At 51.6% G+C, this 25,997-nt stretch overlaps 2 protein-coding genes across 2 annotated transcripts in view; both read right to left on the bottom strand.

The window, feature by feature from the left end:
* Window positions 1-22,864, bottom strand: part of Stard10 (StAR related lipid transfer domain containing 10) — a 27,245-nt gene extending 4,381 nt beyond the window's left edge. Inside the window, exons 1-2 of the mRNA XM_051149069.1 lie at window positions 22,841-22,864; window positions 22,402-22,721 (exon numbers count right to left, since the gene is read on the bottom strand). Coding sequence (XP_051005026.1) covers window positions 22,402-22,608 — 207 coding nt within the window. The 5' untranslated portion in view covers window positions 22,609-22,721; window positions 22,841-22,864. The remainder of the gene's footprint in view (window positions 1-22,401; window positions 22,722-22,840) is intronic.
* LOC127191971 (actin nucleation-promoting factor WASL-like) lies at window positions 22,673-25,997 on the bottom strand. The gene is made up of 3 exons (XM_051149326.1): window positions 25,948-25,997; window positions 22,890-23,198; window positions 22,673-22,721 (listed from the first exon to the last, which is right to left on the bottom strand). The coding sequence occupies exons 1-3, from the start codon at window positions 25,995-25,997 to the stop codon at window positions 22,673-22,675; spliced, it is 408 nt and encodes a 135-aa protein (XP_051005283.1).

The raw sequence follows: 25,997 nt of genomic DNA, 5'->3' as shown, positions 1-25,997 counted from the left end.
CTTCAGATTACAGGAAATACAGGGCACAGAGAGGAACAAGCAAAGTGACACCATGAGAACAGACGCAGACAAAGCCAGGTGCTGGGCACTGCAGAGCTACCAGCTGGTCTGTAGAAGAGCTGCACAGTATCAGGTTGGTGTCACAATGAAGGGACCGGGCACCACCATTTGGTTTTTTATTGTTACTGGGCTTGTTGTTTTGTTTGTTTTTTTAGATGGGGTTTCTCTGTGCAGCCCTGGCTGGCCTGGAACTCATTCTGTAGACCAGGCTGGCCTCAAACTCAGAGATCTACCTGCCTTTACCTTCTGAGTGCTTGGATTAAAGGCATGCACCACCACTGCCTGGCTTTTTTTTTTTTAATTCGCATTGGTATTTTGTCTGCATGTGTGTCTGTGTAAAAGTGTCAGTTCCCTGGAATTGGAGTTACAGACATTTGTGAACTGCCATGTGAGTGCTAAGAATTGAACCCAGGTCCTCTGAAAGAGAAGCCAGTGCTTTTAACTGCTGAGCCATCTCTCCAGCCCTAAGCACCACCATTTGTAAAGTGTGACTCTGGATCGTTACACATCAGCTATAAATAGGACATTCCTCCTGCTCCTCTCCCTCCTCCTGCTCCTCTCCCTCCTCCTGCTCCTCTCCCTCCTCCTGCTCCTCTCCCTCCTCCTGCTCCTCTCCCTCCTCCTGCTCCTCTCCCTCCTTCTGCTCCTCTCCCTCTCCTCTGCCTCTCCCTCCTCCTCTCCCTCCTCCTGCTCCTCTCCCTCCTCTTCCTCCTCTCCCTCCTCCTGCTCCTGTTCCTCCTCCTCCTCTCCCTCTTCTTACCGGGGATTTGATCTAGGGCCTCATGCATGCAAGACAAATGTCCTACAACAGAGCTAAATTCCCAGACCTCTTTTTGCTGTTTATTTTTGAGATGGGATCTCATTAAGTTGCCCAGATTGGACTTTCATTTGTGGTCTTCCTGCCTCAGCCTCTTAAGTGCCTTGGACGACAGGCCTACCACACAGGCTCTGCTTACAAGAGGCATTTGGGGACAACTAGCAAGAAGGTTATCTGAGTATTAGATGCACTAGAAATTTATGGAAATAAATGATTGACATTCTCCCCTCCCCCAAAGCATGGTACAAACTGTAAAGTGCAGCAAGGAAAGTCTATACTTAGAAAAGGCTTGAGCTGTACAAATCTCTGAAGCAACAATAGCGGCTGTCTGTCCACTAGAAGCACAGTGTTTGTTTTCCTTTTGCTCGTATTTCTGTTTCTGAGATGTCTGCCATACTGTTTCAGCAATAATGACTTTTTTCCCTTTGATTTTTAGAGACAGGGTTTCTCTGTGTAGCCTTGGCTGGAACTCGCTCTGTAGACCAGGCTGGCCTCGAATTCACAGAGATCCACCAGCCTCTGCCTCCCGAGTGCTGGGACTAAAGGTGTGTGCCACCATGCCTAGCAAATTAACAAAAATGTTAAAGTAAAAAGGCACCCAGGTCACAGCTATGAGGAGGCCGACTAGATCTGCCCCGCTGAGGACACCAGATCAGATCTTCAGCCCCTCGGTCATCTTCAAGCTCTGAATAAAATGATTTGAACACATACATGCACCTGCATATGAACATACACACACATGCACAAATACGTTTGTATTATTTTTAAGTTCTAAAAAGAGTACTGGCAAGGGAGGATGGAGCTCATTGGCAGAGCCAATGCTTGGCATGGCCAAAGCTGTGGGTTCTACCAGCACCAAAATAATTCAAGAATGAACCCCAACCTATACCTATAAAATGTGGCTTGAGTAAGTCATTTTCCCTCTGCCCCACTTGCTTTTCTAGTCCATAAAAGTGTGACTGGATCCCACCATTTAACTACCAGCCCCCAGTTCCAGCCCTATCCTGAGTCAGAGGAGGCAGTGGTGAATCCTGGGCTTAACCTTCAGACAAGGAAGATGACCTAGCAAGCCTGGTGGCGCTCAGAGCAGGCTGTCTCCAGACAAGGAAGACGACCTAGCAAGCCTGGTGGCGCTCAGAGCAGGCTGTCTCCAGACAAGAGAAGATGACCTAGCAAGCCTGGTGGCACTCAGAGCAGGCTGTCTCCAGACAAGGAAGATGACCTAGCAAGCCTGGTGGCACTCAGAGCAGGCTGCCTCCTCAGGGGCCAGTGGGAAGCAGGCTTCCTGGAGAAGCTCAGGCTCTGAGGGAGATGTTTGCCAAGTACAGGGACAGAGTGTGCTGTGAGGACCAAAGCCTGGAGCCAGACAAAAGGCCGGTTATCTGAGGGGCTGAGCATGTCCACCCGCTCAGTTTCTGTGGTGTGGTACACATGGCCTAGTTCTCAAAAGGTCCCTGATTCCAAGTATGCTTGGACAAATGGCTTGGTCACAGGAAGTACAGGATGAGCCTGGGATATCTTACTGACCTAGACAGGAAGTACTCAGAGTGGCAGAGACCTTGCCCAGCAGTCATGAGACCCAGCCTGAAGACTGGCCAACTCCTAGGGGCTTACCAGGCCTCTTGTGAAGCTCTAACACTGAAAGCTGCCAGTTCTAGGAGACCGCATTCCAGGCAAACTAGGACAGTATTACTCTACCTTGAGCTACACCTAGGACACGCTGATTAAACTACTGAAAAAAACAGTGATAACAGATTGTACAGAACCCAGTAAGAAACCAATATATATACACCTCTGGCTAAATAAATGCAACGTATGACCAGGAATGGATTATATACATGTTTCAAAGCTCCACTATCAAATATTATTATCTACAAAGGAAATAAGAGCCTGGGAAATGTTGAATAAGTAAAGCACCTGAAATGCACGTGTGAAGGCCTAAGTGCGATCCCCACTGGGGACAGGTGTGACAGCTCTTCTGCAATCCCGACGGTACTCAGGACCCAGAGAGAGGGGACACCTGGGCTAAGCTGGCTAGCTGGATTAGCTGAACTGGTGAACTCTGGGTTCACCGACAAATCCTGCCTCATTAAATAAGGTGGAGAGTTACCGAGGAAGACACTCAATGTCAACTTCTGGCCTTTACACGCACGTGCACATGCATGCACATATCCAAGTACAGGGGCAGAGAGTGCAGTCAGGACCACGGCCCAGAGCCAGGCAAGAGCACGGTATACTGAGGGGCTGAGCACCTTTCCGGGGTGTACATAGCCTAATACTCAAAAGGGCCCCGGTTCCAAACACACAAAGGGGGAAGAGTAACTTCTCAGTAGAGGAGATTCGTAAACACTACTTGAAGTTAAAATCATGCCTTCCCTAACTGGATGCAGTGGAAAGACTATAGGCAGCACTCACATGGTCTCTCCACTAAGGAGGCATGACTTTGATCATAAGAAAACATCAGACAAACCCCCAACTGAGGGAACTTTACAAAAGAAATGGCCTATAAGTGTCACAATTTTAATGTCAAGAGAAGACCTAAGAATTGTACCAGGGTTGGGCGGTGGTGGCACACGCCTTTATTCCCAACACTTGGGAGGCAGAGGTAGGCGGATTGCTGTTGAGTTCGAGGCCAGCCTGGTTTACAAAGCGAATCCAGGACAGCCAAGGCTACATAGAGAGACCCTGTCTGGAAAAACAAAAACAAAACAAAACAAGAACTGTACCAGACCAAAGGAGACTATCAAAACATGAGTGAACGGACAGATGGGCTGATGGGAGAGATTCGATGGTAAGAAAAAGGATTGAAGAAGTTAGCAGAGATCACATGGGTATCACTATTAGATCCCATCTTCTCTTTGGCAGCCTCATAAGGTCCAGGAGATGCCCATCACTCCTGCACTGTGAAGCAGAACACTGGGGCTCAGGTGACCAAGAAACTTACAGTACAGAGCAAGAAAGCAGCTGGCCAGAAGTCCAAAGCCAGCTCTGTGCTCATGTAGCCATGGCTGGCCTTGAATTTAAAGTCCTCTTGCCTCAGCCTCTTGAGGGCTGGAATAGCAGGTATGTGCCACTATGCTTGGCTTTCCTGTGTAGCTAAAACTGACCCTAACTCCTGACCCTCCTGCCTCCACCTCACAAAGGGATTACAGGAGGGGCCACCAAACTTTCTTCCTGTAGTCTTTTGTTTGTTTTTCTTAAGACAGGGTTTCTCTGTATAGCAGGCCTGGCTATCCAGAAACTCACTTTGTAGACCAGGCTGGCCTCGAACTCATAGAGATCTGCCTGCCTCTGCCTCCTAAATGCTGGGATTAAAGGTGTGAGCTATCACCACCTGGCCTGTAGTCGTTTTTGGTTTTTTTTTTAATGTTTATATTATTTTAAATTCTATTTTATGTGTGCGGGTATTTTACCTGAATATATGTCTGTGCACCACTGTCATGTCTGTGGATGCCAGAAGACGGCATCAGATGCCCTAGAACTAGAGTTACAGATGGTTGTGAGCCACCATATGGATGCTGGGACTTGAACCCAAGTCTTTTGGAAGAGCAGCTACTGCTCTTAACTGATGAACCATTTCTCGTGTCCTGAAACTTACACACACACACACGCATGTGTGTGTTTGTGTTGTGCATGTGGCAATCGGAGGACAACTTGCAGAAGTTGGTTCTTTCATCACATGGCTTCCAGGAACGGAACTCAGGTCCTCAGGCATCGCAGTGAGTTATCTTGATCGCCCCTCCTCATGTTTCTTAACCATGAAGGAACGCAGGAAACCTGGACTTCTCTAAATCCGGTTTGGAAGTTGGTTTGGCCTTGCAAGTCCTCCAACATATCACACTGGACCGTGAGGATGGAGGGGCACTGGCCACACATCTTAGCTTCAAATGTCAGAACCCAACCCAGCACTTTCCCTGGGACCAGGTTTGCCCCTCCTCACTCTCTGACCCTACTGCACCCAGACCTGGACAGGAAAAACCAACACTGCCTGGAAAATGCCCATCCTCATGCCAGAGACTAAGATGGGAGCTGTTATAGCTCCAGAGCACCCCTCCAACCCGAAAAAAAAACCCTCTGGGGCAATGCCCAATAGGTAGAGCATACAGAGCCATAGAACAGAGCAGAGACCCTCTGTCTTTAAAACACAGAGAGAAACCTCAAAGGACTCCCAGGCTAATGGAGGGTGGGGGTGAGGACTCTGCTGGGAAGGAGAGATCATGGCTGCTCCTGGGAAGGGATGGTTGTGAGGCAGGGTGAATAGCGGGGTCAGATGTGTCCATGGGCATCTGCAGTCTGTAACAGGGGGCCTAGCTTCTTCCCACAGCAACCCAAGAGGCAATGCACAGTGCCCAAGCACGGGAAATTACATCCAGTTTTGTTTCTGTGCTGGACCCTGGGCCCCTTGCCTGGATTGAACTCAAGGGAACTTGGTCCCCCTAGGAGCCCTGCTGGGCTGCAAAGCCCTTCAAACTTTGGATACAGCAGTGTGTGACAGCTGCCATGTTACAAGTGAGTCCCAGAGGGACCAAGTGTCACCAGAGAAACTACATGTTGTGTCCCAGAACTCTCTCCAAATCTTGTTGATGTGGGGATCCCCAGACTGTGTGAGGTTGCCCAGGACTCCTGAGCATAACCTTCACTTAGCACCCCAAACCCACAGAGCCACAGCAGAAGGAACTGGGTAAAGCAAGGAGGACTGCCAAGGACCACTCATGAACATGCGGCGGGCAACTGTACTGTCTAACTCCAGCATTACCGCTGGGGCACAAGACTTAACACTCGACCCTTGGTTTCCTCACAAAAAAAGGGCATAGTGGCACTTGCCTTTAACTCCAGCACTTGGGAGGCAGAGGCAGGCAGATCAATGTGAGTTCAAGGCTAGCCTGGTCTACAAAGCGAGTCCAAGACACCAAGTATACACGGAGAAACCCAGTCTTGGGGGCGGGGGGGGGGGGGGGGGGGAGGGGGGGAGACAGAGGAGAGAGAGAGAAAGAAAGAGGGCAGTAAAGTAATAACTATCTTCCTACAGATATTGTGACTGTGACTGACGAGTTGTATGAATATGCCTCGCATGTGTCAACACTGACAATACAGCTGTTTTGACCTGGCAGGCCTCCATACCACAGGGCCATATATGTGCATGTACATCCTCAATTTTGTGGCTTGGCAGCTTTCTTGGCTTTACTCTGATCCTGCCCTTCCAATCATCCATGCACGGCTTCCTGAGGCTTACTGAGTGCCCGGCCTGTTAGAATCAACCCATGGAATGAGGAATCAATCATAAGCAAGCCAGACCTAAGCCTTGCTCCCAAAGAGGAGCCACTAAGAAAAGAAAATATTGGTGAAAGAGACCAGGATGAAAACTCACAATACGGCCGGGCGTGGTGGCGCACGCCTTTAATCCCAGCACTTGGGAGGCAGAGGCAGGTGGATCGCTTTGAGTTTGACGCCAGCCTGGTCTACAAAGTGAGTCCAGGACAGCCAAGGCTACACGAGAGACCCTGTCTTGAAAAAACTAAAAAACAAAAAAAGAAAACTCACAATACAGAACAAGCAGGCGTAAGGAGTGAACTGTAGAGGAATGGGACACCTGACCCCAGAAGCTAAAGAAACAGACCACTGCGTGGGCAGAGAAGGCCATGTCAGCCATGAGGAGATCAGAGGCCCGCACCTCTTTCAGAACTCTGAAGAAGCCCCCTGGTCCAGCTCTGGAGATGCAAGCTCATCACTGAGGGGGACAACAGGGTTTCCTAAGCCCAGCTGCTGACCTGAGTTAGGATAGGAAGTCAGGTCCCATCCAAGAGGCTTTGTCCTAGCCTTAACCACCACTGACTGGGACACACAGACCCATAACCATCCCTGTCTGTGGTGGACCCTTCTGCTAAGACCTTACACGGTGGTCTCCAGTACCCCAGCCCTTGGAAAACAGATGATGATTTTTTTTTAAAGTGATTTTATTTATTTTTGTGTGCATTGGTATTTTGCCTGCATCTATGTCTATGTGAGGATATCAAACCCCCTGGAACTGGAGTTACAGACAGTTGTGAGTTGCCATGTGGGTACTCGGAATTGAACCAGGGTCCGCTGAGCCATCTCTCCAGCCCCACAGATGATGTCTTTGACTACCACGCTTAAAATCACCACTTGGGGAAACCGAGGCCCAGAAAAATGTAAGGGAAGACCCCACTAACTTAACACAAAATATAGTGTCTAAGCAGACAGTCCTGTGAAGTAACCATTAAGTAGGCAACCCCTCCCAACAGAGCCAGGTTCAAACCAGAAGATGGCTCCCCGACTGAGGCTGAGTCCATAACAGCCCTGGCCAATCACCAGCCGCTCAGCAGCCACCACTGAGTGCTCCAAGGCGCTGTCAGACACATCATTCACATACCAGGCAGAAGCACCTATACCATGGGCTCTGGGGAAGCAGGAATTTATCAAATGGAGAGGCCACCGTGTTGTGTCCTGTGTACACACCACCCACAACCTTCCAATGCATATGCTGAAAGAGGCTCACAGGGGTATAATGATGGCCCAAGGTTATACAGCACCGGAGCAGAGAACCAGAGTCCACGGGCTCCTGACTGCAAAGCAAGCATGCTGGCAACTGGAGAGTGTTGGCTAAGGAACGCACAATACAGCGATTGTGACATTATGGAGGGATCCTGGCCAGACAGGAGCAGCTGGCGGATTCATCGTCTGGCTCACTTTACCACACCTCACCAAGCTCAAAGGCAAGGCTTTTTTGAAACTGGTGCTGGGGCTGTGACTCAGAAGTCCCTTGGAGAGAGCCATCACAGTGCCTTGCCAGGGGCCCCCACCGGCTCTCAGTTTACCCAGCAGCTCTGGACTGCGTGCATGGGACAAATCCACCCCTTGCTACACCCTGGCTATGTAGCCTTAGCTTGAGCAAAGGAGCTTTAAGCCCCAGCATCTGCACCTGTCAAAGAAGGATCACCCTTCCCTGGAGGGAGCTGTGGGGATTAAAGGAGACTTGTACAGAAAGCCTTCAGTATGTGCCTTCTACTGACTTCAAACCTCCTGCTCTTCCCTGTGCTCTCTGGCCGTGCCCAAGGCGTCCCTTCCTGCTAAGCTCCAATGTGCAAGGTACACAAAGACACGGTGTAAAGGGTTTTGCTTTTTTTTTTTTTTTGAATGCAAAAAATGCTGAGAGGTTAAGTGGACAAACAGGTGAACACTTGCTATAGGAAGACCTGCAAGGTTCAAGCCAATTACCCTTCATGACCTTCAGGCAGGCCCTGCCCTAACTGCACAGGCCGCACAGCAGGTCCTTTGGCCCTCTCTGCACTGGCTGTCCTTCTGCTTTGACCTTTCCACAGGAAATCAGGCCCAGGCAAATCTTCAGGAGGGCCTACTCTTGCCTTGGGCTTCTGAGGTCCCCAGAACAGAAACTCCTAAGACCTTCCCACAGTGGTTAGCAAGAGGGAAGAGGAAAGATCTGTCTGTCGGTCCTGCCAAAATGAGTGGTAAGGTCTGGCCCAGATGCCTCCCAAGACAGTCCCTCACTGGCTCTTTTGCTAACGCATCTGCTGTCTTGCCCTCTCAGGCTGAGCTGTGTCCCACACCTCCTGTCCTCTCCCACTCCAGGCAACTGTTCTGTCAGAAGTAGACGAACACTGCATTCTGCTGCCTGCAGTTCTATGGCCCCTGATCATGGCAGCCCCTGGCATATAGCAAGTGCTCAGTTAAGGCCCGTGTCCTGAATGGGGCCCAGAGAGAGAGGTGGAGCCTGTATAGCCCTACTCTAACTCACAATGCTGGCCATCGTCGGCTGGTGACTCAGTGTTCTAGTTCAAATCAGACACCTGCAGCGGCGGGGAAAACCCTTGGGTGCTTGCAAATTTGTTGTTTTGAGGAAAAGTCCTCTGACAAAAGAGTAGAGGGGTTGGGGTGGATTAGAAATACCAAGAGGCAGGTCCAGGGACAATCTGGAGCTTGTTTTTAAGATCTTTGATAGTTCTGGTAGTCCAAAAAAAAAAAGTAAATGAGCTAGTTAAAATGGTCTTAGCTTTTTAGAAGGCTGGAGGAATGGGTGAGATGTCTTTTGAAAAGGAGGCTGGGCAACATTATGAAACCACTGTCTCAAAAAAAAAAAAAAATCTGAGCCGGACATGGTAGCGCACACCTTTGATCCCAGCACTAGGGAGGCAGAGACAGGCAAATCTCTGTGAGTTGTCGACCAGCCTGGTCTACAAAGTGAGTTCCAAAACAGCCAGGACTACACAGAGAAACTCTGTCTCGAAAAACGAATAATAGGGCTGGAGAGATAGCTCAGTGGTTGAGAGCACCACCTGCTCTTCCAAAGGTCCTGAGTTCAATTGCCAGCAACCACATGGTGGCTCACAACCATCTATAATGTAATCTGATGCCCTCTTCTGGCCTGCAGGTGTACATGCAGACAGACCACTATATATAATAATAAAATAAATTAGGCTGGGCAGTGGTAGAGCACGCCTTTAATCCCAGCACTTGGGAGGCAGAGGCAGGTGGATCGCTGTGAGTTCAAGGCCAACCTGGTCTACAAAGTGAGTCTAGGACAGCCAAGGCTACACAGAGAAACCCTGTCTCAAAAAACAAGCAAGCAAACAAAACAAAACAAAGTGAGTCCAGGATAGTCAAGGGTACAAAGAGAAATCCTGTCTTGAAAAAAAAAAAAAAAAAAAAGAAAAGAAAGAAAAACCAATAATAATAATAATCTGAAAAATATTGAGGTAATTATTTATACTCATCAACATGAGTATACCCACTATTATATGAAATACATACTCCTTATAAGGGTGTGACAACAGTGTTACATGGGGTTCTGGGTATAGCTTAGTGATAGAATGAGGGCAAGGCTTGGATCAGGCCCTCAGCAGCCCCACCACCCAAGGAAAGGAATGCTACACGGCGACAGTAACAACTAGCTCTGCTACTCTAGAAAATAATTTTGTCAAGCCAGGCCTGGTTGACACAGCTGTAAAATCCCAGCAACTTGAGAGGCTAAGGCAGGGAGATTGTAAGCACAGTCTCAAGATCCAAGATGAAGAGCAAAAGAAGAAAATAAGAGCTATCCACCTCTGGCCTCTACCTTTGCATACACTCACAGGTGAGTAAATAGGCGCACACACAAACATGCACATACATGCGTGCACATGCACAGGCACACATGCATGTACACACATGCAAATGTACACACAGAGACCCACATGCACACACATATACACACACTCACAGACTAAAAAGATTATGAGGCTGTGAGGATATAGCTCAGTTGGTAAAATACTTAAAATACTTGGATTTTTTTTCAGGAAACAGGTTTGATCCTCAGAACCGATGTTAAAGGGGTGGGGCTGCTGAAGAGATGGCATGGCAGTTAAGAGTGCTTGCTGTTCCAGAAGACCTAAGTTCAGTTCCTAGCACCCACATGGAGCTCATAACCATTTATGACTCTAGTCCCAGGAGATCTGGCACCTCTTCTGGCCTACACAGGCACATGTTACATGGATATACATGTAGGCAAAACACCAATACACAGAGAATCTAATGATAATATTTTTTTTTAAGGCAGTAGCCCATACTTGTCATCCCAGCACTTCCAGAGATGGAGACAAGCAGATCCCTAGTCTACCTGCCAATTTCCAGGCCATGAGAGACACTAGGACAGCAACCAAAGAAGAAAAAAACAAGGTAGATGGTGTCTGAGGTGTGATAGCCAAGGTCTTTCTCTGCCCTCTGTACACATACATGTAAACACACACACATGCATGTGCACCTAACACAAAGAACTGACTCAGTGGTAGAATGTTTGTCCAGCCTGCATGAGGGCCTGAGTTCAATCACCAGTACTCAGGGGGAAAAAAAAAAAAGACTAAGCTCAGGAAAAAACAAAATAAGAAAAGTTCTGTTACAATATTCATGAGTATATTATTGAATTTGTAATTAGAAAAATTATATCGGAGAACAGCACAAGCAAGGCCAGTTCCGTTCAGAATGACACATCACCCTGATGACTGCACAGCCATCAAGGGCCGCGTTGTCCACACCCTCCCTCCCCCACGACTCCAGGACAGGGGTGGCCTCACTGCTCTGCAACCCTCAGAGCCCAGAACAGGCCTGGTGGAAACCAGCTGGCAGAAATGTTCATGAATTAATAACTCTACTGATATGAGCAACATCCACCAATGCTAATTTAAATGAACAAAACAGAACACAAACTGTGCATGGTTTCAACTATGTACAGATTACTAGCACCTTTGAAAAAGAGCTGGAAGGGGTCCCAGGAACGTTCCTCTCAGGAAACCAGGCTTTAAGGTTTTTGTTTTTGTTTTAAATTTAAAAAAAAAAAAAAAAAACAACTTTTTTTTTGAGACAGTCTCATGTAGACCAGCCTAGCCTTGGACTTGCTACACAGCCAAAGATCACGTCAGATTTCTTATTCTGTCTGTACCTCCAAGTGTAGAAATCATAGGCTTGTACCACTACACCCAGTCGATGCAGTGCTGAGAAGCAAACACAGGCTCCATGTGTGTACATGCTGGGCAAGCAGTCTGCCAAGGGCCAATAAACAACATAGCACCCCCCCATCCTCCTCCTGACGCTCCTCCTGCCTCAGCATCCATAGTTGCTGGACTTCAGGGCATGTGCTACTTCCCCTAGGTTCTAATTTTTAGATTATTTTTCACTATTGCTATAATATATATGAAATATGGAAACGCCATTCAGCTTGTATACCTATAACCCAAGTACATAGGAAGCTAGTGCAGGAGAAAAATTAGTTTGATGCCATCCTGGCTATAGTGAGATCTGTCCAAAAACAAAACAAAACACAAAACACAAAACACAGCAAACACTTTGGTATCCAAGTTAGAAGTTCTGTCCAGGTCAGGTGGTGGTGGCAGCACTGGAGGCAGAGATGGGTAATCTCTGAGTTCGTGGCCAGCCTGGTCTACAGAGGGAGATCCAGGACAGCCAAGGCTTTGTTATTTCAAAAATAACAAAAAAAAAAAAAAAAAAAAAAGAAAGAAAAGAAAAGAAAAGAAAAGGTGAGGAAGAGGAGACAAAGAAGTAACAGTAATAGAAGTTGAAGTTGTGGACGCTGTTCTGTGCAGAACCTCTAAGGCCTTGTTCCCTGGACCTGAAAGCCCAGGCCCAGCCAGGCTACGGCCTGCCACTGTGGGCTGACACAAAGGTTACCTGGAAATGCTCAGAGGTATCTGGCTTTCTGGCCACTGATCACCATAGAGACTGACGAACCAGAGGGGTCTTAGGCCACTCGCTCTTGGGCCAGGACAGGAAGCAAGCAATGATGGCCCTGCAGGGTCAGAGCAGAGCCAGAAGAAAGAGGAACTACAGGCTAAGCGGCAGGGGGGAGGGGAGGGAGGAGATGGCAAAGCCAAATCCTAAACAAAAGCCAGATGGGCAGGTAGCGCCCAGGTGAACTGTGGAAGAGGCTCTTGGCAGAGGCTGGTGGTACAAGCTGGGAATCAGTAGCGGCTGGCTCAGGGGAGGGAGGAGAGGTGCATGCAGCTGCATGAGGTAACCTGAGTCACCCCGAGTGAACAAGGATAAGGCAGGAAATGGAGCTGTCCCTTGGGTACTCAGCCCATTCACTCATTCATCCATTCAGCAACTGTTAATGGAGTGCTTGCTATGCCAGGTTCCGTGCTAGTGGCCTGACAGCTCCTGCCTGTTCTATGGGAAGTCAGTGTCCCTTAGTGAGTGGCGGCTCGGAAAAATGACGGGGAGGAACCTGCCTAGAGCCAGTGTAACCTAAAGTCCACCCCTGGGCCTGGTCCCTAATAATCAGGCTCTGTTCTGTGAGTGAGGCAAGGAATGCCAGGAGGGCTAGCATTTGGCCGGATGGGGACTGTCCATGCTGGAGGCTGGACCTTATCGGGTATGTGTGTAATGGGGAGGGGAGATAGGGCTAGCTTTGTTTGGGGTAAGCCTACTGGAAGGGTATAGAGACCACACATGCTGTGAGCAGATTACAAAGTCTCTGTCCCCCAATTCCAACTCAGTGTTCACACCTGCAAAATGGCCACTGGTCCCCACAGCCTTCTCCTCTAAAGGGGAGGGGTCTGACAGCAACTACTTGCAACTCAACTTTTCTCTGAAACGGCGCCCCCCCCCCCCAAGAAATGGTGGATGAGAGATGTCCTGCCACATCTTCTGTATGCAGAGCTCGCTGCGAGGGCCCACCCAGGCCCTTCTCTGCTGCTCTCCATCCAGGGCTGGGTGACTCATCCCTGCTCTGCCTGGTGCCCTCCCTCCCACGGGTCTCCAGCAGCTTCCCTGGACACCACCCCCCACCCCCAGCTTCAGCAGCAGGCCCAGCTCTGAGCAGCAATTGGGGGGTGGCGGGGGGGAAGGCTGCAGAAGCTAACCTCCTGCATTTCCATTCCTACCCTGAGGACAGGGGAGACAGATAGAGGGGGGGGGGTGTTGATGGGAGAGATGTACTGTGAAGGTAGAAAATGGGGTGAGGGGAGGGGGCCAGTGAAGTAAGACAAAGCAGGATCGGGCTGCCATTGGACACTGAGACAGATAATGACCAACACTCTCCTGGATGTCAGGGACCACCAGGGATGATGACCCCTAAAGATCTAGCAAGCACGAGCCTTCTTCCTAAGGAGGCTCCTGGGCATCAAGCCCTAGAGAGCCCCCCAGGCCACTGGGTTCCCACGTCCAGAGCTAGGCTTGTTAGCTGACCCAAGTGCCTGCTTCCCTTCAGTGCCTGGAACCTGAGCTTGGCTCCGGACCAATTCCTTCCTCTCCTATTTTTTCCTAGCCCTGTTGAACCACAGCCTTCTTGGCAAGTCCTCTCTGCCCCACCATCACTGCTTGGCCTCTGCAGCCACATCCTCCTCTCGGGTCTCCAGGTTTCCAAGTCAGTGGGTCCCTGAAGCCAGGGAGTTTTCTAAGCACTGCAACAGACAGTGGCACTGCCAAGCTGGAAAGCCTCTAACCTTTCCTGCTTCATGATCGAATCCGACTGTCCTGGCCCCATGTGGACATCTGCCCCATCTAGGAGCTCACAGACCTCCAGAATCTGGCTAGGCCTGGGCACTGCTCCCGTCTCACCCCTGCTCCCATCCGCAGGCCAGTCAGTCACTGGTGGCAGTCCCAGCTCTTTGTCTGTCCCAGCGCTCCTGTGAAGGCTCTCCCTGTCTCTCCTCCAGGCCTGGAGTCTCTCTGAAGAGGAGATCCCAGGTCTGACCTGTCTCCATATCCCCAACACAATAGACGACAGAAGAGATTTGCTAAACGAATAAACTGAGACAAGAAAAGAAGGAAAAATAGAGAAAAGAGCCAAGTAGAGTCATCAGGGACACAGGCAGTTCCCAGCCAGGGAGAAGAGAACAGAGACGGGGTGGGAAAAGGGAGAGCCTGAGAGCCAGAGAGAAGCCAGAGACAGACACAGGAGGGGGGCTCGGAAGGAGAAGGAAGGGGAAGCCATGGCAGAGCCAGTGCTGCACCAGGGGGCAGGAGCTGCCAGGAGACAGCTGAGCAGACATAATTGGATCAGAGACAACTCTGCTCCTGCAGTGAGGGGGCGTGACTCACACACACACACACACACACACACACACACACACACACACACAGTAATGCCAGCCACAGAAACACACAGGCTCACACTTGGCACACACATGCATTCAATGTGGAATGACCCAAGCATCTCAGGTGCCTGCTTGGGTTTGGGGAACCTTGTCCCTACTTTGGGGAAGGGGGGGGCGCAGGGAGAGGTGTTCACAGTCCACTCATCTGAAGGCTGCATCACAGACAGCCACCCACAGTCCAGTTCCATACACAGAAGCCCGGACATTGAATCCTCCACCCCCATCACATTACCCTGTGCTCAGAACAGAGCCACCCTCTGCTACCGTCTTCAGTTGTTTGCTTCTGTTTTGCTTGGCTCCCTGTCAGGATATGAACCTCATAACAACAGGGTCTGATAAGCGTGATTTGGTGTCAAAATCCCACATTATAACACTATGCTCAGCATATAGTATGCACTCCTTAAATGTATGGACTCTGATTAAATGCATGTATGAATGAATGTGTGCAAGCATGCTGGAGATACACAGGGGAGACACAACACCTCCAGCTACCAGGCCTCTCTACCAAGTCTTTTCGCCTCTCATCCATTCTAGGTCCCAGGACATCTAGAAAGGTTCAAAGACATAGATTAGGGTCCAGGAAATGATGGAGGGGACTTTGGGGAGCATTGTGACAGAAACACAGCAAGATTACATGGCCCAAGAGCCACATGTAGATCAGAGCAGGAGTCACTCCCGGCTTCCCACCTCTGCAGACACTGTATACCTTCCCCAGGACAGAGAGATCTAGAGATGTGTATGTGCCTGCCTTATGGGAGGCCAGGCTGAAAGGTAGGAAGAGGCCAGAGAGGGCCAGGAAGACAGCTCAGCAAATAAGGGCATCTACTACCAAGACTGAGGACCAGAGTTCAAGCTCTGGAACCTCAATAGTGGAAGGAGAGAACCAACTTCATCACGTTGCCCTCTGACCTCCACACTCCTGCCATGGCATATGCATGTGTGTGCATATGTGCACATACACATGCAGCCTAAGATAGATAGATAGATAGATGGATAGATAGATAGACAGACAGACAGACAGACAGACAGATGGACAGACAAATGATATAATAAAGCTCCAAAGAAAGTACCAGCTGCCCTGAGCCATTGGCCACAGGCTCCACTTAATGGCAGGTGACAAGAATGTGTATTTGGGATGGGACTCTATTCCCATGGTTTTGAGTCTCTATGGGGACCTACAGTATCTACACCAACATAAGCATGCTAGAAGGGGACATCAAGAGCACTGAGAGTGTTAGGAACACGCCAACCTGACACCTGCTGTGAGCTGTGTCCCTCTACCTGTAGCCAGAGGGTGACCATCTGCTCCGGTAAAGGGTCTGGGCTTTGATTGGGTGCTATTCCCACCTATGCTTATTAGCAACCTAGCACTCAGGCCTGTGGGAACAGTCTAGAGAGGCCCAGCCTAGGTCCACAGAAAACCAAGTCTCCAGGGTCACAGTACCCAAGGCCCTGGCTCCAGGTGGTCCAGACAGACACAGAAGCACAAGGAAAGAAAGAGGACCCAGTTGCTCCTTTCTCTCATCTCCTGAAACTTTAAACACTCTCGGCTGGAAACTGAGCTGATGCTTGTTAAAGTTTAAAAGCAGGAGCCCAGGGAGCTGGGGGTGGGGGGTACTAAGTCAGCTGAGGAGCTATGGGCTCCCCTACCCCCAGCGGGGACATAGCCTGGGCCCCCCCCCACCACCACCACACCTACTGTCAAGGCAGGGACCACAAGGGGATGTCCATCCGACCACCTTCCACCTCAGCCTGTTCTGCAAGTCAGTTTGCATTTTGTCATTCCTTCTAATCTCTCTGGGTTGATCCCAAGTAGCAATGCCCACAGCCCTTGCTTTGGTATAGCCTTGGTACTATAGCCCAGACATGTGCAGCCTCTCTGACAGCAAAAACCGGGTACTATAAGACCCCCTAGAGTTCCAGAAAGCCAAAAGCCTGGTCTGGCTTTCTTGCTTTCTTTCTATTTTTGGTTTTGCAAGACAGGGTTTTCTCTGTGTTAAGCCTTGGCTATACTGGACTCGCTTTGTAGACCAGGCTGGCCTTGAATTCATAGCGATCTGTCTGCCTCTGCCTCCCGAGTGTTGGGATAAAAGGCGTGCACCACCACGCCCGGCAGCCTGGCTTTCTTATCACTTTCTGCTTCGTTGTCAACCAAGGAATCTCTCCCAGTGCCCTGTCCTGTGTTGCCCATCCCAACCTTTACTCCTCTTTGGGTCTGCACAATGTTCCTAATGCTGTGAAACTACTCTCTCTCCCTTCAGTTCCAAAGCCACGCCTGAGGCATCATACTCCAGGAAGCCTTCCCTGACCCCCAAGACTGGCCAGCTCAGTGGCCGCTCTGGGTTCAGCTGGGAGCCCCTCGATTCCTGGCTGCTCTCTACTTCCGGCACAGGCCCAGGTGGAGAGAGGCTACCAGCGATGTTCCCTAAATGAGTAACTGAGGTACAGAACACAGGCCAAGTCCATACCTCTGCCCACGCTGAACAGATGAGGAAGTGGAAGCAGCCTGCCCAGGGCCACACAGCTAGGACTTTGAACCCTGTGTTCTCTTGTAGAGCTTCACCTCAGGCCAGAAAGGCTTCCTCAACACCTCCAGCCATCGCTGACCATCCCCCTTTTCAGTGTGCCTTCCCCACAGCACAGACTACTAACTGCCTGGGCACCTTGCTGGGACTCTCTTTCCCAGGCCAGCTGTGGAAGCCTCTTCTTTAAGGCTAGAGCCGGGGCAGGAATCCTCAGAGCTACCTCTGGATTCAGTGTGCTCATCCAGGGGCCTTCCTTGCTGGCATAGAGCACCAAGGCCTTAGTGGACCATCCTTACCCCAGGGGCTACACTGCACTCCCACCACCTGCCCCAAGCCTAAGGTCAGGATCACCTCTACAGAGACAGACGCTAGAGAGGCGAAGGCCACACTAGGACCTGAACCTCCAGCTCCTGACCTTAAACCCTTATCGATTCTCGCCCTTGCCACCATAGATAAGAAAACAGACCCAGAAAGGTGAAGTGACCCCTTAGATCACATAGTGAGAACTGGTCTTTTACCCAGTTGGGTCCCCTCCAAGATGTCTTCTCACCATGACACAGCACAGAGAGACCCAAGGACAGAGGGTGAGTCTTCCATAGGGTTCTGGAGACAGAAAGGGTCAACAGGGCTGAGCCAGGCCAAGGACCTGAGTTCTGATCCAGCTTCAGCCACTTGTGTTTGGTATGGCACAAGTGAACTCCTGCTCAGAGCCTCCGTTTTTCCATGTCTACTCCATTGGATTGATGAGTCCAACCCTATGGGACGATGGTACTCAGTAAGAAGACACCCCCTCAAAATGGCCCTATGTGCCCCAGGACAGCTTTGAGTCCCAGGCTACATATTTATTTATTATGTATTTATACAGTGTTCTGCTTGCATATAACACCTGCAGGCCAGAAGAGGGCACTGGATCTCATTACAGATGGTTGTCAACTACCATGTGGTTGCTGGGAATTGAACTCAGAACCTTTGAAAGAGCAGCTAGTACTCTTAACCCCTGAGCCATCTCTCCAGCCCAAAGAGCCAGACTCTTCAAAGGTAAGAAAGGTCCTCAGAGACCCCTGAGCGAGCCACATGTCACAGAAGAATGCAGTGCTCATGAGATGAGGGTTAAGACCTGGACACTGGCTTGAGACTGGAGCCCGGGTGCCTATGGCATGGGACAGGTGGACAGTGAGCCAGGGCCAGGAAGGGATGACTAGAGAGGGGAGGACTACAGGACCAGAAGTCAGAAAACAGGTCCCTATTATCAGTTACTTCCTGTGGCAAGAGTCTCTCATATACCTTCAAGAACTCTCTCAACGATTGCTCTACCTCCACACCCCCAAGCCCCTGACACCCAGTCTGCTCTTGTCATAGGTTCTGGTTCCTGCCAGGGTTACCCCTGCCTCTGTGTGTGCTCACACCCCTGTAAGCCTGAACTCACCTAGAATTGTCTTCCCTCTCTCCAATAAGGTCTGAAAACATTAGGACGAATCCAGGAGCCGTCCTCTGCCTGCCACATGGAGACATATGGCGGGCATCGGAGGACCTGAGCACAAAGAGCACAGCTGCCAGGGCTGCCCTCATCTTTCTACCATGGGCCCTGGCCCAGGCGCTGAGCTCAGAGGTCCTTCAAGTCAGGAAGGCCCAACGGTAGATGACCAGAGAACGCAGAGAGTCGAAGTGATCACACACAGCAAAAGGGATCCCAGAACTTGATGGCTCCCTGGTTGAATGACTGACAGATGTTTCCTGTTTCTCACAGTGTGGGGAGGCGGGCCTGTGCTCTGGGAAACCTGAGTCTGGAGTCTGAGCAGCCCTCTGCCATGTCTCTGGGGTCCATAGTCGGCACCTGCCTCTGTTACAGGGCCTAGTCTTACAAGAGACACTGTCTGCCACCTGTCCACTAACCTAGAGCCCAGCACAGGCCAGAAGCCAGGCGAGGCTAGAGGCCAGGAGGGAGGAGAAGAATTGGGGTAGCCTCGATCAGCCCCTTCCCTTTGTCCTGGGCTCTGACTGCTGGGCCCAGAGCCATGGTGGCTTCCAGGAACCTTTGGACACAGGTAGGGAGAAGAGCAGGATGAAATCTATTAAGTAAATAAGGTGTGTCATCCCCCCCCCCCCACACACACACACACAATTACTGAGCACAGGGCATGCTGGTATAGGAGAGGAGGGAAAAGAGGACACAGAATTTCAACAAACAGCCGAGGTTGAGTCCATGCCTCCTGCAGTGACCCAGTGATCCCTGGTCCTCTGGCTTCTTCCTGATCTATGACCTTGGAAAGAGTCACTCACCCCGCTGGGCCTCAGCTTTGTCATCCCATCAAATAAGAGTGGGATGATGAAAACATAACGTCCTTCAGTTCTTCAAAGAGTTATTGATGGGATTAAAGGCCAGTGTTGCCTAAGGACTCAAACTCATCAGAGAGGGCCAGCAACTCTGGAATATGCTCGCCTGGGTTGCACTCCTGTCCCAGTTGTAGGTGGAGGGTAGGTGAGTTGGTGTTTGTTTGGTTGTTTGTTTTAATTCCGAAATAGGGTTTCTTTGTGTAGCTTTGGCTGTCCTGGACTCCCTTCGACCAGGCTGACTTGGACCAAGCTGTCTTTGAACTCACGGTAATCTGCCTGCCTCTGCTTTTCCTGAGTGTTGGGATTAAAGGTGTGGGCCACCACACCCTGTGCCCTTTTTTTTTTTTTTTAAGATTTATTTATATTATGTATACAGTGTTCTGCCTGCACTTGCAGGCCAAAAGAGGGCACCAGATTTCACTGTAGATGGCTGTGAGCCACCATGTGGTTGCTGGGAATTGAACTCAGAACCTCTGGAAGAGTTGACAGTGGTCTTAACCTCTGAGCCATCTGTCCAGCCCTTTCTTTTGGTCTGTTTCTTTCTTAGTAACAGAGACAAACTGAAGACTGGCCTGAGGCTAAATCAGATAACCAAGAGAAAATGCTTGGCTGGAAGCAAGCAGGGCACTTATCAGAAACAGGATTAACTGTGTGGCACCGGGAAGTCCTGGAATTTGTGGGTGGGAAGCTCAGAGTTCCATCCGCTGTGCTGAGAGGACCAGGCACGGAGACTGGCCATTGGTGGTACCCATAACTAAGGTGCCAGTGTCTTCCCTAGGCCTGGGTTCTGTTTACCTCCTTTACTGTGAGAAACTATAGGCAGTGTGGGAGAAAAGTTAGAGTAAGATTAGACTTGGAAAGCTGGGCGTGGTGGCACACACCTTTAATCCCAGCACTCGGGAGGCAGAGGCAGGTGGATTGCTGTGAGTTCAAGGCCAGCCTGGTCTACAAAGGGAGCCCAGGACAGACAAGGCTACACAGAGAGACCCTGTCTGGGGGGGGGGGGGGGAGGGGGATGAGATTAGACTTGGAGACTAACCCATCAGTGCTCTAAGCTCACTGGTGCTGTTTCCCCGCTTCCCAGCCACCCAAGACTTAGCCATGTGACCATGGGCTGGCTCCTGATGTTCTCTGGTCCTCAGTATCCTCACCTGCACCCTTCTGTAGGAGGAAGGAATTACAAAGCAGGTTGTACAAGAGGCTGTCTAGTGCCTCATCCTCTGTGCAGTGTGTGAAGCACTGGAACTCCCTGTGTTGGAGAAAACATATGTCCTGCTCAGTAGCTCAGCACAGACACAGGTTTTTTTCTTTTCTTTTCTTTTTTTTTAATTTTTTCGAGACAGGGTTTCCCTGTTTAGCCTTGGCTGTCCTGCACTCACTTTGTAGACCAGGCTGGCCTCAAACTCCGCCTGCCTCTGCCTCCCAAGTGCTGGGATTAAAGGCCTGCACCACCACCACCCAGCAAGACGCAGCTTTTTCAAATATTCTCCATTCTTAAGTTTCATCTAGCCACAAGGGGTCTGTTTGAGGCAACCTGGTCCCTAGGTCTGCCAACTCCAGTCCTGGGCAAGGCTAGGTTTATTCATTAACCAAGCCAGATGGAAGAGGCAGCTCCGCCCTGTTGACAAAGGGTGGGAGTATCCACACTCCCCCATACACACACACACACACACACACACACACACACACACACACTCCCTAGAGAGCCAGCCCTGTGGGGATGCCAAACTTCCCATCCCCAGCACACTGCTGGCTTTAAGCCTTTCTCAGTCAGTCCACCACCTTTTACTCTGTTTCCACGTCCATCTTTCCCTGCCATCACTGCCCTGGTGGACACTGTGGGGAGGACCTTGTATGCAGACAGCAACACACGGACACTGCCAGCTGCCATTCCCTTCCTGCTCTTCAGTGTCAGACCTAGGCAAGGCCTTGGAGAAGCTCCAGCCCAGGGTCTTTATGCCTGGGCAGAAAGGAGGTGTACACGGAAACCCAGAGTCAGTCAGTCAGCCAGGGCATACAGAGACAGTCACAGAGGGCAAAGGGACAGAAGGAAGAGAAAGCCAACCATGTGGGGACAGGTGAATAAAACTATAGGGGCAAGGCAGAAAAGCATAGGGCCAGAGGGGAAAGGTCAGCACCTCAGGCTCTGGTGTAAGGCCAGTAGTCACAGACCAGACTCTAGGCAGATGGGACCCCTAAGAACAGAAATGCTTCCTCGACAGATCCGAAGTAGCAGAAGGGCGCCTTTCAAGAGCCCTCTAAAGGGAAGTTCACACCCTGCAATGTGTCACTCACAACAAAACCACATGTGTGAAGGACAGTTGGGGGGGGGGGGACCTCAACCAGGATCTCTGACCCCATCAAACCCCAAGCCTGCCCTGTCAGGACCAAGAGAGGAGAGTCATGGGGTTGGGAGGAGGGGAGGTGGCAGTGCCTTCTGAAGTGGTTTCCCTTGACCCTAAGTCCCTGCCTTCCCTAGTTCGCCCCCAGTGTGGCTCAGGGCAAGAGAGCCTTCAGGAGCTGCCAGCCAGCCACAGTCCTTGAAGGCCTGCTTGGAGACTCAGAGCCTGGTGGAGCCACAGAGCAAGGGCAGGGAGGACTAGAGGAATCAAGTAGAAAGGAATCTCATCCTTGGCACCACGCAAGAGTGCAGAAAGTAGAACAGAGGACCCATCTCAGGCTAAAGAACCAGGTGTGAAGGAGTGGGGGAGGGGGGGTTCTCCTGCCTAGTGAATCAAACTAGGGGTCCAAGTGGGAGCTACTCTGAAAGAAGGATCCCTAAGAGACACTATTCCCCTACGTGTGCCCGGCCACCACCCATCCCCCAAAACAGACAGGCATGCCTAGGTCAGAGTTGGGTGAACCAGGTAAGTCATACCGCCCAAGTGTGAAATGGGGGGGGGGGGGCTATGCCTCCTCTTGGTTTATAGTAGAAGACTCTGTGCCCAGATGCACCCCTCTATGGGCTCCCTAGTCTGAGTCTGGAGGAGAAGATAGTTTAGGAGCAGTGGAGGCTGCAGGTACCATAGGGCAACCCTACCTTGATCTTGTGCAGAGTCCGATCCATCTCCACAGCCTGCACCCACACAGACACTCCGGCCTTGCTGTAGGTCAGGTTCCAGCCCACCTCGGCCTCACACTCTGACCGGAAGCTGCGGAAGTCCTGGTCATCAGGCACCTGCACACTTTCGCGGCCCAAGGCGGGCCGAGACCCTTGGGGTTCTGTTGAGGCAGCTGGCTTCTCCATAGGGAGCGTGGAGAGGCCCGGGGCCCTGGTCCTAGACCGACTTTCCTGGGTCCTCCGCGGAGGCTCAGACAACGTCGGCGCGGCTGCAGATGCTGACGCCACCTTCCTGGGACCTGCAAGACCGGTTTGGGGACCAGAGTCAGTGCGCTGGGGGCGCGGGTGGGGCTACCCGGGGTCCCAGACCAGTGGACAGTATCAGAAGGGCAGGTGCTGGCCCCAGGCGACTGTGGACCTGCACAGGACAATCACTGGGTCCACCCTTCCACAAGAAGCGATCTCACACTTCCCAGGAGCGGCAGCGGGGTTGCTGCGTAGCGGGTGCAGGAGCCCGCGGGAGCCCGGAGGGACCCTGGGGAGATAGCAGGTGCGGGTCTGGAACGGAGTCCCCGCGCGGTGCTGGCCGGACTCGCTCAACTAACTCGGCGAGCAAGCGGGGCCGCGGTGGGGGCGGGGCGTGGTGGCCGAGTCTCACCTGTGCGGGCTGCTCTGCTGGGGCCCGGGGCCGGGGTGCGAGCTCCTCCGCCGCCGCCGCCGCCGCCGCTGCCTCCGCTGCCTCCGCTGCCCGGGCGACCGGGGGCCGCGCGGGGGCCCTGGGGGGAGGAGCAGTGGGTCCCGCCGCCGGCCCTGCCCCGCCCCGTGCCCCCCGCCCCGCGCGCCCCCTCCGCCCTCCTCCCTCCCGCTAGGCTCGGGGCTCCGGGGCTCCGCTCGCCTTGCACGGTATTTTCCAAGCTGCGGAGGTAAAAGCTGCGGGAGCACCGAGCCCCGCCCCGCCCCGCCCTGCCGGGTCCTAGCGCCCGCCCCCGGGAGCCCCGGGGAAGGGGCAAAGTCCGGGAGGTGCTGTAGACCAGCAGAGGACTGGGGACTGGTGAGTAACCCCTAATATAGCTAAGTAGCTAAGTAGCCTGGGCTCTCTCGGAGTAAGAACGAGGTGCCCAGAGGGATTCTGGAAGTTAACTATGAGCCGCTTCTCTACTTCTCGCTCCCACCCTTGCAGATACACGCTTCTGTAACAGCGTGTTCACACACACACACACACACACACACACACACACACACACACACACACACACACACACACACCCCACTTCAGAGATTCAGAGGTGGGCACACACACCGGTGACAAAGAGTATAGCAGGGATAGGGATGACAGCTCTCAATAACTTAAGAGATGGTCACAACTTGCAACCCCCAACAACCAAGAGCATAGCAAGGCTCCTCCACACACCCAACTCCATTCCCGGGAGGGTGTGCAAACCCAGCCGGAAGTTGAACCAATTTGAAAGGCTCAAGGTTCACAGGCTGGCCAGAATTTGGTAAAATTTCCACTTCAGTCTCATCCTGGCCAGAGAGAGGTCCTCCTACACCCCTATTTGGCAGCTTCCACACCCACACTCTCGGCCACTTACGCACACCTCTCCCAAAGACTAGCACTAGTTCTCAAAAGCACAGGGCCCCAGAACTGGGGAGCTCTATCCCCGCCTCCCCGTGCAGAAATAGAGTGGCCCAAAGTTCCACTCTGTACCCTGGTACAAGATCTGTCCACTGACTCCTCTGCCCGCCCCTCTAACCTGAGAGGCTCAGCCCTTTGTGCTATCTACTCGGTGTGAGCTGAAACCAGGAGCTCAATTTTTCTAGAGCCAGGCCAGAGCAGAGTGTGACAGTCTGTCACTGTCACTGGTCCTGCGCCACAGAAGAATAGGGGAGGGCCACAGAAGAATAGGGGAGGCCTTTGATGTGCTCCTCTGGATAAGCTTGATGCTTTTTGCTTTTGTTTTTGTTGTTGTTGGTTTAGTTTGGTTTGATTTGTTTTTGTTTGTTTTGTTTTGGTTTTTGGTTTTTCGAGATAGGGTTTCTCTATGTACCCTTGGCTGTCCTGGACTAACTTTGTAGACCAGGCTGGCCTTGAACTCACAGAGATCTGCCTGCCTCTGCCTCCCAAGTCCTAGGGTTATAGGCCTGCGCCACCACCGCCCAGCTGATAAGCTTGATGCGAACAGGAGCAGTAAGTGGCCATCACTCACCTGGTGCCAGAGTGAGCCAATGACTGTCCCCACCAGAACCAGTGTCTCAAGCCTCTGGCACCCTGGGCTCCTTGCTGTGCCCTCTGCATTCCCTCTCTGGGCCCTCAGATATTGCATCCCACCTTCACCATGCAGAGTTCTTTTCTTACAGGTGTTAAGAGAAAAATGAGGAGTCAGCACCGTGGGTTCACAAATAGATGTGTTTTTTCCTGAAGGGCTCTGGGCTCTGAGACGTTTGTAAATCATGGCCAATTTTAAATGAGCAGAAAGCTGGGTATGGTAGCACAAGGCTTACAATCCCAGCCACTCGGGAGCCTGACACAGAAAGACCCAAAGCTTAAGGCTTTCCTGGGCTACATATTGAGTTCAAAACCAGCACAGCCAACAAAGTAAGACCTTGCCTCAGATGGAAAAAAGGGGGGTGGGGGTGGGGAATGGGACAAAATTATAACTTGGTGGTAGAGCCCTAGGTTTAGTCATTAGTACCGCAAATAAAAATAATCGGGGCCAGGTGCAATGGCGCATGCCTCCAGCACTCTGGGAGGCAGAGGCAGGCATATCTCTGTGAGTTCAAGGCCAGCCTGGTCTACACAGCAAGTCCAGGAAGCCAAGACGACCCAGAGAAGTCCTGCCTCAAAAAACAAAAAACAAAAACAAAATAATAACAATAGTAGTAGTAGTAAGAAGAGACGGCTGGGGGTGGCAGCAGCAGCAGCAGGGGCACACGCCTTTAATCCCAGCAGAGACAGGTGGATCTGAGTTCGAGGCCAGTCTGGCCTACAGAGTGAGTTCCAGGACAGCCAGGGCTACACAGAGAAACCCTGTTTGGTAAAAGAAAACAAATTCGGGTCAAGCAGGTAGCCATGATGGCAAGTGGCCCTGAAGGAATTCTACAAATTAAATCTTCTAAAACAAAACAAACGTGCAGGTCTGTGTGGTGACCTCAGATACCCAGGCCTTCCATGCACCAGCAGTGTGGGAGAAAGTGACAGCTAATCCCAGGCATAGCCTCTGAACCCACACTCTTTAGAAGTGTCTGGGAATGAGGTGGCGGCACTAGGGGCTGGCTCTCTGAACCCTCTCTGCCCAGGTCCACCTTCCCCAAGCCTCAGTGGTTTTGCCACACCAACACTGCCAGGCACAGGTGGGAGGGCCCAAGGGGACCGCAGCAAAACCAAAGCCTGCTTGGTGAACTGAATCTTCAGAGGGTGACCGGGAGGTAGAGAAATGGCAGCAGTGGCCTGATGGCTTTTGGGCCCCTGATAACAGACCTCTTGGCAGACAGCGGGCCGCAGGGTACTAAATCTCTTATGCCCACCTTCCAGTGGCCGGGGGTGGGGGCGGGGGTGGAGAAGGGGGGGGCGGCAT

The sequence above is a fragment of the Acomys russatus genome, chromosome 7 (genome assembly GCF_903995435.1).
Source record: "Acomys russatus chromosome 7, mAcoRus1.1, whole genome shotgun sequence".
Classification (NCBI taxonomy): Eukaryota; Metazoa; Chordata; class Mammalia; order Rodentia; family Muridae; genus Acomys; species Acomys russatus.
This window is presented reverse-complemented; position numbering and strand designations above follow the sequence as displayed.